Raw genomic sequence first — 13,730 nt, 5'->3', positions numbered from 1 at the left:
TTTTATTGTTAATATCTAGTAATTTATATTTGTTTATTAAATAAATAAATATTTATAAATTTATTTGCAATAAATTTTAAACTAAGGATTATAAAATGTCAGTTGAAATCTGCCGGAGTTGCCGAAAAAAAAGGCTCAACTAATTAAATGTCAAATTTAATTAAAATATGTTGCAAATCGAATTAAATAAAATGTTGACAGTCGGCTGTCAATATTTTTGTTTTTATTTAGTTAAAAACAATATAAACATAATTTGCATTAAATTTACAAAATTTATTTAAAAGTTAGATGCAGTTTAAACTTTGAAAAAGTTTTTATAGATAAAATTAAATTACAACTACAATACGTATACTTAATATTTAATAACAACATATTACACAACACTCATACGCCTTTTTTTTTGTTAGATATTATTTGATAAAAGATAATCTAACAAAAATAAATACGTAGTTGCAACTAATTTGTAACACCATTATTTTAAAAACTTTTCTTAAAAGCTATTTAAGGAAAAGACAATTTTCGAGTTTGCTAAAGACTTTAATACATTGTCTTTTTTTATATTTTTTTATATTTTTGCAATATTTTTCTTTCTTTCCTATCTTTTCTTTCTTTTCTAACTTTCAATAATGACAATTTAATTGCCCTTATGTTTTTAACGACTTGGAAAGACAACACCAACAACAAACGTATTTCTACGTAAAATGTAATTTGAGAAATAAAAACAACAGCAACAAAAAATTATAAGAAGTAATGAAAAAAACATTTCAAAATTGCTTTGGCATTTTAAAAGCACTAGGAAAAGGGTTTTGTTTTCTTATACTTGTCTCTCTTAGCTAGAGCTACTTTATGGTGTTTTAAGTAAATTCTATACACACATACACGATTCTTTATAAAAAAAAACTGAAACTGAAGAAAAAAATATTTTGTTTTCTTATAAAACTCATTTAAACAGCTTATCTACTTAACAATAATAAGAAAGAAAAAAATTACACGCAATAGAGCTGTTTTAGTGGAAATAAAACAACAACAAAATATGTATATTAGTGCGTATGTAAGAGTTAAGTAGCTTTAGGATTAGTAAATAACAGTGAAAAAAGAGCAGCAGAAAAAGAAACTTTTTTGTTTAAAATTAAAAGGATTTAATTTATGACTAAATATAAAACTTTGAAATTGTGTATATAAGGACTAATTATAACCTGATATAACCAGCAGTTATTCTTTGGCTTTAGGAGAGTAAGACAGAAGAAGATTTTCCTTGAATTTCCTTATCTAATATCTCATCGTTCCCTTAAAAATAAATAGATAATAAATACTTAGATTCTTAAAAATATACTTATCTACTTAACTTAAGCTTCTAGATTTAAAACTATTTACAACAATATTACGTAATTTATTTAAAGGAGTATTCTGAATGCAAGATCAGACATTTTAATTACCAATTGTTTCACTTCAGATCTTGTTGCAGCAACGTTTATAGCTTTCAGCCCAGTTATAGTTTTGTATTTTGTTAGACTTTTGTAATACATAAAATATTATGTATTACAAAAGATGGATGAAATTTTCTTCCCTTTTAAAATCATAACAATTGTCACAAGTAAAGTCGAAGAGTCCAATTGTCACATATATTATTGTATAGTGTTAGATCCAGCCTGTGCCATATAAAATTTCAAGATTTCTTTAACTCAACTAAATTGCTAGAGCAGGGAATTCGCAGAGAAAATGGACAATCGTTTTTCTTTTTCCCTGTATTTGCAAATGCGACAGTGTTCACTGTAGAGGAGCCCAAGTAGACTTGCATGTCTTCATAGCACCTAGTTTCCTGTTATTAGTGCTATCAACCTTGATATATCCTATCAGTCTTGTGTATTTTTTATTGAAGAAAGGCCACAATAACTTGGTCCTTCTAAAGAAAGAATTTAAGGATAATGCTCTTGAAAAAACCTTAAGGAAATTGCTACTGAAATGGCAATGGGGATCTCAAGAGCAGATCCCCTTCTGTCAATATCATCTAACTGTTCACTTCCATGAAATTCCCTATGCGCAGGGATCCAAACAAGCATAATGTCAGACAGATGACCCAGCTTTGACAGATCCTACTTGCATGATTTGACTTATAGGGATAAAAGTATTAATCTACTAATAAAAAAATTCACTAGGTACGGTGTAATTTGTGTTTCCCTTCTCCGGATTATCCTGGAATATTGGAAATAATAGCACACATTATAAACATAAGTAAATTTCTGCGCTTGCAATTCCCATAATCAATTTCTCAATAATAATAAGTAAAATAAATGACATTTATATATGACATTCATCATCATTAAAGACTGCTGATGACGCCGTTGATCGGGAGCAAAAATGCACTACAATTTGTTAAATGTTGAAATGTGTGAGTTTTACATTTAGAAAATAAGTAGGATATCACTTATATGACCCCTATACACATTCTTGAATTACCTTCAGCTCTTTGAAGAAAGAACCTGAGAATATTACTTTTAATAGAACTTAAAGGAATTGCTATCGAAATGGAAGAGATATTAAGAGCAACTTATCTTCCCCTTCATACAAAGACCCAAATTAAGGTAATGCCGGACAGACAACCTTAACTTGTTATATTTATTTTGCAATTTCTGAATAATAAGGAGGCTGGATCAGTCTTTAGACTAGAATATAGCTTAACCAATGGAAAACCCTTTAATATAGCTTTAAATGCTGGTCTAAACATAGAAATGTTAAATATTTAAGTTGAAAAATTTAGTATTGTATTTTAATTAATAATTACCAGTTCAAACGAAAATCGTAATTGTAAATATCTTTGTTTAATTGTTTTTAATTAATATCAAAATATTTTTTTAAACTAAATATTTCAAAGCAGTTAAATTAAATTGCTTTGTATGTTGTTCTTTTATAGACAAATTTATTGCTGTTATCAAAATTTTCTTTGGTATGTCAAAGTTTTTTTTTTATAATAAATATTTTCTTTTTTTTGTCATCCTCTCCTACATGGTTTCATGTCAAATTTTATATGCATGTAACTCACATATACGAACATATCTATGAATCGTTGCATTCATATACATTGCAAAATAAATTAAGTTTATTTTTAGTTTTTACAGTGCATTTAGTGTTATGTCATTTTGTTCCATATAGCGATCCATCCATCAATAAATATTATTTTTTTTTTTTTTCACTGATTGTTAGTCGTTGATTATGACTGCTTGTCAATAGTTGTGACATTTTATTGAATGTTAGCAAAATGTTCAATTTACATTGCAGAAATTAGATTGATTAGTTTTAGAAATAGAGGAAGTAGTTAGAAGTGTAGAAAATTTACAAGAATTCCTTTAAATTTTTATTTACGGAAGTTATCTTTAAATAAAAATAAGTCTTGTAAACTTGTATAACTTTCATATTAAATTTCGTGTTACAATTTACTAACCATTTCTTTGAAATTTTAATAAAGACACATTTTTCAAATTGCCTTCGGGGCGTATGAGCAATATTTATTAATTTTATATTAGCCAAATCCCAATGACTCCTCCCTAGCATTTAAAGAACCTCAAGTAGTTAATAATTAAAAACATATGTTGGCATATACATAAAGAGAACAAGAGTGACTACCAAATTTCCAAAACCTCAAACCAATAATAATTAACATTAAAAATTAAACTATAACATATAAATAATAAAAATAAACATAATTAATTTATATGTATTGAAAAAAAAAAAAATATGAAGCAGAAGAAGGAATAAATAAATTTGTAATTAAAAACACTTGTGATTAATTATACATATATATATATATATATATATATATATATATATATATATATATATATATATATATATATATATATATATATATATATATATTATATATATATATATATATATATATATATATATATATATATATATATATATATATATATATATTATTTTTGTATGTGGGTTTGTATGTTTAAATAAATAAATGAAAATGTTTTATTTTGTTTATTAAAATTTTAAATCAAGTTGTAGAAAGAGTCAGAAAAATACATTTTAATTTCAAATTTTGTTTTTTTTTATCTCGATTGCTCTACACAACACAAGAGTTTATGTCAATATACTCCAGAGAGACAGGAAAGTATACGTATGCTTTCTGTATAATAAATTATGATAATGAAAAGTAAATGAAAAATCCATTAACAAAAATAATATATTGTTGGACATATTTATATGTAAATATGGATGTACATTAGTGTGTCTCGTGAATCACTTTTTTTCTAGGAACACTTATAAAATAATGAGTACTTTTTCACTGAATACGAGAAAAATAAAAATATTTGTTTTTTTCCTTTTATTAATTCTTTATATAAAAATAAAAAAGAGGGAAATAATTCTGTAACCTGAGGTCAGGGGTCTTTAAAGTAAAATACCTTGGGTATGTTAAATATATTAAAACATATAAAAGTAGAATGATAGCACTATATATCTTAGGATATATTCGCATTGGAAAATTAAAGTTTCAACAGTTTCAATGTTGGATCCTTGACGTATACGTATTATGTAATTTTTTCCATTAGAACAATATTTTGGAATGTTTTGGTCAAAGTGTGGAGTCATACTTGACTAACAATTTTTTACTAACAAGTTAAGTGTTTCAAGTGATCAGTATTTACTTCTCCCTGTTACCTTGATGAAAAACTCCTTCCTGGTGTGATTGCAATTCCGGGGAAAAAAAGGTAAAATCAGTACCTCCGTCTATGTCCGGATTATAAATATATCCTAGGACTTTCCTTGGAATGATTTGACATGACGTCGAATCAGATAATCATATTATCTGGTACCACGGGAATCGGCAGCTCACAAGCCAGAGTTTCGGACTTTTTCTTATCCCAGTTATTGGAAAGGTCCCTTCGGATGTACGTAATGATTTAAACACAAATTTTATGTTAAATGCGGTGAAATTTATATTTCTGAAAAATTTCGGTCTTCACACCCGCCCGAATACTAAGAGTAAGCATGTCTAATGTTGTTATCTATGGGAGTGTCGAGTGTGCTGGGTTGGATTGAGATGGATGAAAGGTATTTTATACGAAGGATACTATTGACTTGTTTTCCTTCTTCATGAATGTTTGGAGAAAAGTCTATTCATACAGGATTTACCATAGTGTATTTTCTGTAGGTTAGAACAAAGTCCTTTTCTTATTTGATGGACTTTGGGGCAGCGATTGTCAGAGATAAGATAGCACGAGCACTTAAGCAAGATGCTTGTATATGGACCGGCAGATATATAAAGCCCGGTAGATAAGAAAGACTACCTTGAAATAAGGTAGTTAGTTATTCATGTAGAGCACTTCGAAATTAATGATCAATATTTTGTATATAAAAATTTGTGTAATATCAAAACTGGAATTCTACTCTACACCACTATAGTAAATAGGTTATATTGGGTTTGTGCTGATGTATGTTATTAATTCTTTACCCCTTTTTAAGTATACCGATCGCCTCAGAATCATTTTCCGTATCGATTTAGCTAAGACCATACGTTCATCTTAACTTTGTAATCAATACTACAGGTAGCAATTTTTAACATGACACCAACGTTTCTTTTGGCCCAAGGACAAAGTCTATTGCAAATGGTTAAGATCGATTCTTTATTTCACCTAGCTCCCATTAACAACTGAACCTTCAGATCGCAATTCGGAGATAATTCAATGAAATCTCCCTTTTTTGAAGTGGTTTTTCAATTGTTTTGCGTGGCAGATATAATTTTGTGTATAAATGTAAGTTCAGACCTATTAAATTTTTGACGAAAAATACATAACTACTACTTTTTGTAAACTTTTTTTTCGATTTTCTATGATTTTTTTACCCTACACTACTTTAGTGGGAGGGTATATTGGGTTTGAGCTGATGTTTGTAACATACAAAAATATTCGCCATATACCTTAAAGTATACCAATCGGCTTAGAATCATTTTCTGAGTTGATTAAGCTATGTCCGGATGTCGGTCTGCCTGCTGGCTGTCCATGTAAACCTTGTGCGCAAGGTACATGCCGCAATTTTCAAGATAATTGGATGAACATTGGCACATACGCTTCTTTTGACCCAAGGACCAAGGACGGGGCCTATTGAAAAAGATTAAAATCGGTTCATTATTTCGATTAGCCCCTATACAAACATAGCCCCCAAATAGGGCCTTTGGGCTTACAATTAATTGAAATGATCTATTATGTTAACAAAAGTCAACAAAACTTAGTTTTATAGAACGTAGCTTTAGTACGTCATATGTATGTCAACGTTTGAATGTGTGTATTTTTATAAGTTCATAATTTTGATATGTTAAAGCATTTACCAACATATTAATCAATTAGTAAAATGAGTTGTTTAAATTTTTTTTTAGAAATTAAAAATTACTGATAGTAATTTATTATTTAATTATAACTAAATTAATTCAAAATTTAAAAAAGTATTTTTATTTCTGCATTAAGCACTTTTAAGTAAACTGTATAATGATAGTGATTAAAATTTGGGTTGAAAAAATTATAAAATTTTATTTAAGTATTTTGACTATAAATTAATTATTGAAATTTAGTTTGCATTAAATAAAACAAGAAATATTTAAAAAAATTGCAAACATTTTCCTAATCAAACTTTTTTCTTTAATAAAAAAAATTGTTTATTGTATACAAAATCGTGCATGTTTTATTTATTATTTTAATAATTAAAACAAGTAATTATTTTATAATTTTTAGAATTAAAATTTTTACAAACAAAACTTAAGCATAAATATTTTATTAAATTAATAATATATATTTGCAGTGAATGAAAATATATTACATTTTTTTTATTCAAATAAATATTGCAAATTATAAAAAATTGTACATTATTTTACTAACAAAAAATAAACAAATTTTATTGTATTTTATTTCTATTTATTTATGTATATCTAGCTTTTTGCTTGATTTTATTATTGATTTTTTTCTTTTTAAAGTTATAATAAAAACTAATAAAATTTTGCATTCATAAGAAATTTTTTGTTATTATTTTTTATTTTCTGCAAAAACGTAGTCAGCATAAAAATTTGTTTGCATCCAAAAAAAAACACACATAAAAGTACAATAGAAAATATTTTACATTAAATTTTAAAATTTCAATTTGCATTTTTTTGTTTACATATTTACTTACCTTGATTATCATTTGAGTATTTTGTATTAAACTAACAGCCATAGCATAACATTTTATTATTATATTTTTATTTTTTGCTAATAAACAACAATTATAAATATATAAATATGAATATAACAACAAAATAAACAGTAATATTAATTTGAAAATTTATTATTTAATGAAATTACAAAACAAACATATTAATACTACTTTTATTTTTTATTTTTATTGTGTACACCTAACTGTTTTTGCATAAAATTAATCTTAAATAAATTTCTATTACTTTTTACTTTTTTTAAATAACAAAATAAAAATCAAAACACCAACGTGAAATACTTAAACCACAGGGCTCGGATCTACCGATATACATTTGGTATGAAAGCTATCCAGAACACATCGAAGACGGTTATAAGGGACGTGTGTCGCGTGTGTCACCGGACTCACCATTCGGTTCGGCATCACTTAATCTGACCAATATCAAGGAGTCGGATCAAGGCTGGTATGAGTGTAAAGTTGTATTTTTAAATCGTGATCCCAAGCAACATAAGAACGGTACATGGTTCCATTTAGATGTACATGCACCGCCTCGTTTTAGCGTAACACCAGATGATATTATTTATGTTAATTTAGGTAAGTACCGTTTTTTTTATTTTAAATATGTATTTCTTATATAACCCTAGTCTTAAACGTCGATAATTTACTTATAACTATTAGTATCGCAATGAAATTTGCATAACTAACTAGCACCTTAAAGTATACCATTCGGCTCAAAATTCTTTTGCTGAGTCGATTTAGCTATGTCCGTCTATCCGTTCGTATGTCCGTCCGTCTGTTCGTTCGTTCGTCCGTCCGTTTGTCTGTCTGTCTGTCAGTCAGTCAGTCAGTCAGTCTGTCAGTCTGTCAGTCTGTCAGTCTGTCAGTCTGTCAGTCTGTCAGTCTGTCAGTCTGTCAGTCTGTCAGTCTGTCAGTCTGTCAGTCTGTCAGTCTGTCTGTCTGTCTGTCCGTCCATGTCCAAAAATGCGCTTATAATATGCATTTTATAAGCGCATATTTTTAAATTTTTTAAGTGCATGAAAATCCTTGCCCTGGTTATTATCTATATCAAACAACTGTTGACCCAGAATAAAGCCATGTAGTTTGTAATAATGTTAGATATTTCAGTATTTCTACAAAATTTGGTTCACCTTTTCTTTTAAAAAGCCTTTAGTTTCAATATTCATAGACCTATTTTATTTGACCCAATGCCTACTTCAACCTATTTACCACTTCATTATACCACAAATTCAAATTATAATTTACCGGTTGACGATGTAGAGAATCAGACTAGACCTAGCCTACCGAGGTTTTAGTTTAGAATAATGGGTTGCTCGCTAGTTAACGAGGAGGCCTGGGTAAGGCTGGGTAGTCTCATAGAAGGTGTTGTACTAATTCCACTTCTTCTTCGTTCGAACTGATTCTACAGTATTGTAGCTATAACGTGGATAATCCATACGTTTTGACTGACATATGTCCAAACATGCAGTGCCTAGTAATTATACCAGTTAGAAGCCTAATCTATTTCTTACTAAGAAACAAGAATGTTCTAGTCTACCAAGGCAACCAATATAAGAAACGTATTCATTTTAAATAAATGTATATTTACTAAAACATATTTCTAAAACAATAAACCCCTTTTTGACATAAATATAATCATAATATTTTTCTTTCACTTCGTAAATTCCTCTATGATAAAACAATATTTTTTTATTTAAAGCATCATATGCAGTAAGTTAATCCAAAAAATAAAGTGTTTTTTTCAATAACCCTTGATTTGCAAACTTAATAATATTTGTATAACAATTTCTATGCAATAAATATTTCTATACTATATAAGCAATTTTCAAATGCACAAACATACATAACTATTTATTTACATCTAGCTCAAGATAAATAATATTCTATTTTGGTAAAGGACAAAAAAATTGTCCCAAAAAACTACAATTCATATGTATACTTTATTATAAATTCTCTGTTTTTTTGTATTATTATTTCTTATATGAAATGAAAAATTACCACTATAACACCTTTCCTTTTTCTCAAGTATGAACAAGTTTTAGTTTTTTTTTACATTTATTTTTTAAGTATATTATTAAAAAAAATAAAATTTGAAAAATTTCAATAAGACATGTAATACATACATACATATGTACATAAATACAGTTTATATAGTAAATATAATATAATAATTTATTTTTCGTTATAAATAAGAGTGTTTTATGTAGAATAAGAACAAAAAAATGACTAAAACATTTCTACTACATTTATCAAGATTTACAAATACAATTTATGACCAAACATTTATTTGAAAAAGTAATCATAAAAAAATTATGTGTAAGTTTGTATGTATATGTTTGTGTAAAGGGAAAACATGAGCAAAAAGTGCGAAACTCAAAATGCCAAAAACGGAAGAAATGAGGGGAATAAAAACTAACATTACAAAACATCAGAACAAGGAAATTATGACAAAGATACCTTTTTATGTATGTGCAATTTTTTATATTTAAGTAGATATCAAGAAAAAATAATAATAATTTTGGCAAAAAAGAAAGAATAATAGGTAGGAAATTCGATTCGGTCAAGTGCGTTCATATATGTTGTTCGCTACAGTTTATAGAGTTGATTTTTAAAGTCGTTATGTATGAAAAGATTTAAAAATTCACCAGTTCATGATGTTAGAGAAAATTTTAATTTTTTAATCTAGATAGATAGATAGATAGATAGATAGATAGATAGATAGATAGATAGATAGATAGATAGATAGATAGATAGATAGATAGATAGATAGATAGATAGATAGATAGATAGATAGATAGATAGATAGATAGAGAGAGAGAGAGAGAGAGAGAGATAGATAGATAGATAGATAGATAGATAGATAGATAGATAGATAGATAGATAGATAGATAGATAGATAGATAGATAGATAGATAGATAGATAGATAGATAGATAGATAGATAGATAGATAGATAGATAGATAGATAGATAGATAGATAGATAGATAGATAGTTAGTTAGTTAGTTAGTTAGTTAGTTAGTTAGTTAGTTAGTTAGTTAGTTAGTTAGTTAGTTAGTTAGTTAGTTAGTTAGTTAGTTAGTTAGTTAGTTAGTTAGTTAGTTAGTTAGCTAGTTAATTAGTTAGTTAGTTAGTTAGTTAGTTAGTTAGTTAGTTAGTTAGTTAGTTAGTTAGTTAGTTAGTTAGTTAGTTAGTTAGTTAGTTAGTTATTAGTTAGCTAGTTAATTAGTTAGTTAGCTAGTTAATTAGTTAGCTAGTTAATTAGTTAGTTAGTTAGTTAGTTAGTTAGGATGTATGTATATACATCAAATCTGAGGAAATGTAAGTAAAGTTTTAACAATTCAAATTAATTGTAAGTCATTATAAAAGTACTTAAAAGTAATGCAGTTAGTAAATATTGAAAAGTAAGTAGTTGTGTAAGAACAAGTCATTGACGTGGTTTTGTTGGGAAATTTTAACATAGTAATCTTAATTCAAAAACTCTGTTGCTTTATGGACCCTGTACCTGCAATAAGTTTGGTGTTCTTTCTTCTCAACATATTGCTATGAATAGGGTATCCCATCGACTTAAGCTCCATTTTGTTTTAAACCCTATTTTCCAAAACTACTAACCTTAGCCTTGTTTAGATTTTTTCAATATTTAACGGCAACTATGACTTACTTTTCTGATTAGTTGTAAGTATTTTAAAAACTTCATAAAAGTAATGCAGGTAGTAGTCACTGAAAAGTATGTAGTTATTTTAGAACAAGTCATTACAGCTTAGGAGGTTTGTAAATATTTAACTTTTTAGTTAACTGTAGTTTTATTGACTCAATGTGCGTAATGTGTTTAGTCTTCTTTCTTTCCAACATATAACTAGGACCTCTTCTTTACTCTATAAGAATAAAAAAATGTAACAAACGTAATAACAAACTCAATGGATTTCTTTTTGCTAAAGGATCAAGAAAGAATGATTGCTTCTCTCAAACTTGTTTATTTATAAACATTTAGTTCTTTTTTATCTTTTGTAAAAAAGAAAAATACACAAAAAATTGTTAACCTTAATAAATGAAATACTATAAAGAGTAGAAGAAGGAAGTTATTGAATATGATAAAGTAAGGTGTTTTGTGTTTATGTACAAAGATAAGTAGAAATACACATGTAGACTTACATAGGTATTCATGTGTATGTATTTATTGTACATCAATATTTATGAGAAAAACGTGTAGTAGATGTGGTGTCATTATGATGAATATGAAAATATTAGTTTCAAAGTAATTGAAGAATATACAATTTTTTATTTACTTATTTTTTGAAGGGGTTTGAAAGGAAGCTATAACGCACCTAATGACATTGTTGACAGTAACAACATATATAATGAAATATTTATATATTTATCATATAATTTAAGGTAGTTCATATTAAAAGATCAGTTCCTTAGACGGGACAACATATTTTTAACCCAGAAAACAAGGTATACTTTTCTAAAGTTCTGAAGAATTTATCCATTTAATTTTTACACATGTGCCATATCTGAGGTACTTTAACAATACGAAACCACCTTTATTGTGAACATTTTTTATCATCTGAAAGTCCAATATGTGGGATACAGCGCTGCTTTTATAGAATTATACCTTAGTCATTGGTGTTTTAGAAAAGTATGCATTAGTTTTGAGTCAAATATGGAATTTAAGGAGCTAAATTATTTATTGAAGTTATTCTTTGCTCCCCATTTCTGTGATGCAATCTAATATTCATATACAAAATACATTCCCAAATGTAGTTACACAGCAATGCATCTACAAAGCAGATTTTTTTTAACATTTTCTAAGGATTATTAAATTTAAGATATATTGTTACAAATGAGTTTCTGTTAAAAAAAAAACATCTTAGCAGTTATAACAAATATTCATAATTAAGATAAGAAACTAATAACTGATATAAAATTTGGAGAAATTCCTTTCAGAAGTATTCATGCGTGTGCGTTTACAAAAATTTTTGCAAAAATTATATAATTTATGAAGCAAATCTTATAGGCTTCGATTTCTAAGAATTAATTTTCTAAAATATTTTCTTTTTTTATACAACAATCTGCCGTCTTCCATAAAATTACCTTTTTGTGGTTGTGTCAAACTGTTAAACATTTCTTTGATTCTATGTTTTTTGTTCTCTCTCCCATCTAAATCTCAAAAAGATAAATGGTCAAATAGTTATTTTAAATAGACAGCTGCTTGACAGTTCAATAGAAAGTAGCATACAAAACAAAAAAAAAATAGTCTTACAAAGACACAAAGACAGCCTCAAAAATAAAGCCAATTTAAAAATAAGAACTTAAGAATATAAAGATTAGCAAAATGCGAAAAAATCTTATCTGAAAACGAAAATAGCATGGAAAAGAATTGTAAGAAATGAAAAATACCTTAAAGCAATAATGAACGAAAAAAAAACATTCTTAAATAAATTAAAAATTGTTTTCTTGTACATGAAATTAAAAGCAACCACAATTATTTGGTATGCACATACATATATACTTGTATGTAGGAAAATAAAAATAAAATTTCAGCAAAATATTTGAAAAATTCCTGAGAATGATGTGGAAAAAATGTAGAAATTTTTAAAGTTAATTGTGGTTAAATATTAAATGGAACCTACAACCAACAACTACAATAGCAATAACAATGAAAGCAACAAAATAATAATAACAAAAGAATCCTATTTACACAACACATACATAAAACCAAAAAGGAAATCCATACATACACATCTAAGTATATGTAGACACCCCATGGGTTTAAAAAAAGGTATAACACAACTAATAAGGACTCACACAAGTTAAACCAGAATACGTAACAGAAATTCTCCCATGAGAAATTCTTGGGATTCCGTATCGGAAATCTTTAAAATTATTCGCCAGAAATCTTACAAATAAATCTTTAATTCTAATTTTATTAAAAATCGCTAATTTCTTTATTTAATTTTCAATTTCATACTACCTAACTCTACAAAACCTAGCAAAGCCCATAAAAAAGCCAGAACAAAAACCACATTTGAGCAAAGAAAAAAAAACACCTAAAGAAACATACATATTTCTGAAAATATATGCTGGACTAGACCTAAGGAAAATAAATATTAAATTTGTTTCTTGAATTCAAATGAAAACGCTGTATATTGCGGTTATAATAAAAAGGTAACAGAAATGTCTGTTATTTAGGCTTTAAGGCAAATTATTTGAGTTAGCTTAACTAGGGGAAAAAACCTATTCAAAAAGCAACAAATGAATGCTTCACTATAAATATCACAGTGATATTTGGAATATGGCTCAAGTCAATTATGGACCAAGATCTTTTTACTATAGACTAGACTATAGACTAGACTATGGACTAGAATATAGACTAGACTATAGACTAGACTATAGACCAGACTATAGACTATAATATAGACGAGACTATAGACTAGACTATAGACTAGACTATAGACTAGACTATAGACTAGACTATAGACTAGACTATAGACTAGACTATAGACTAGACTATAGGCTAGAC

At 27.2% G+C, this 13,730-nt stretch overlaps 1 protein-coding gene across 5 annotated transcripts in view; it reads left to right on the top strand.

The window, feature by feature from the left end:
- Nucleotides 1-13,730, top strand: part of LOC111675200 (protein turtle) — a 157,404-nt gene that overhangs the window by 82,570 nt on the left and 61,104 nt on the right. For all 5 annotated transcript variants that reach the window (XM_046956450.1, XM_046956454.1, XM_046956451.1 and 2 more), the window contains exon 5: nt 7,503-7,785. In XM_046956450.1, coding sequence (XP_046812406.1) covers nt 7,503-7,785 — 283 coding nt within the window. The remainder of the gene's footprint in view (nt 1-7,502; nt 7,786-13,730) is intronic.

Source organism: Lucilia cuprina, chromosome 2, assembly GCF_022045245.1.
Source record: "Lucilia cuprina isolate Lc7/37 chromosome 2, ASM2204524v1, whole genome shotgun sequence".
Classification (NCBI taxonomy): domain Eukaryota; kingdom Metazoa; phylum Arthropoda; class Insecta; order Diptera; family Calliphoridae; genus Lucilia; species Lucilia cuprina.
Note: the sequence above shows the minus strand (reverse complement) of the source record. Positions and strands in the feature narration are given on the sequence as shown.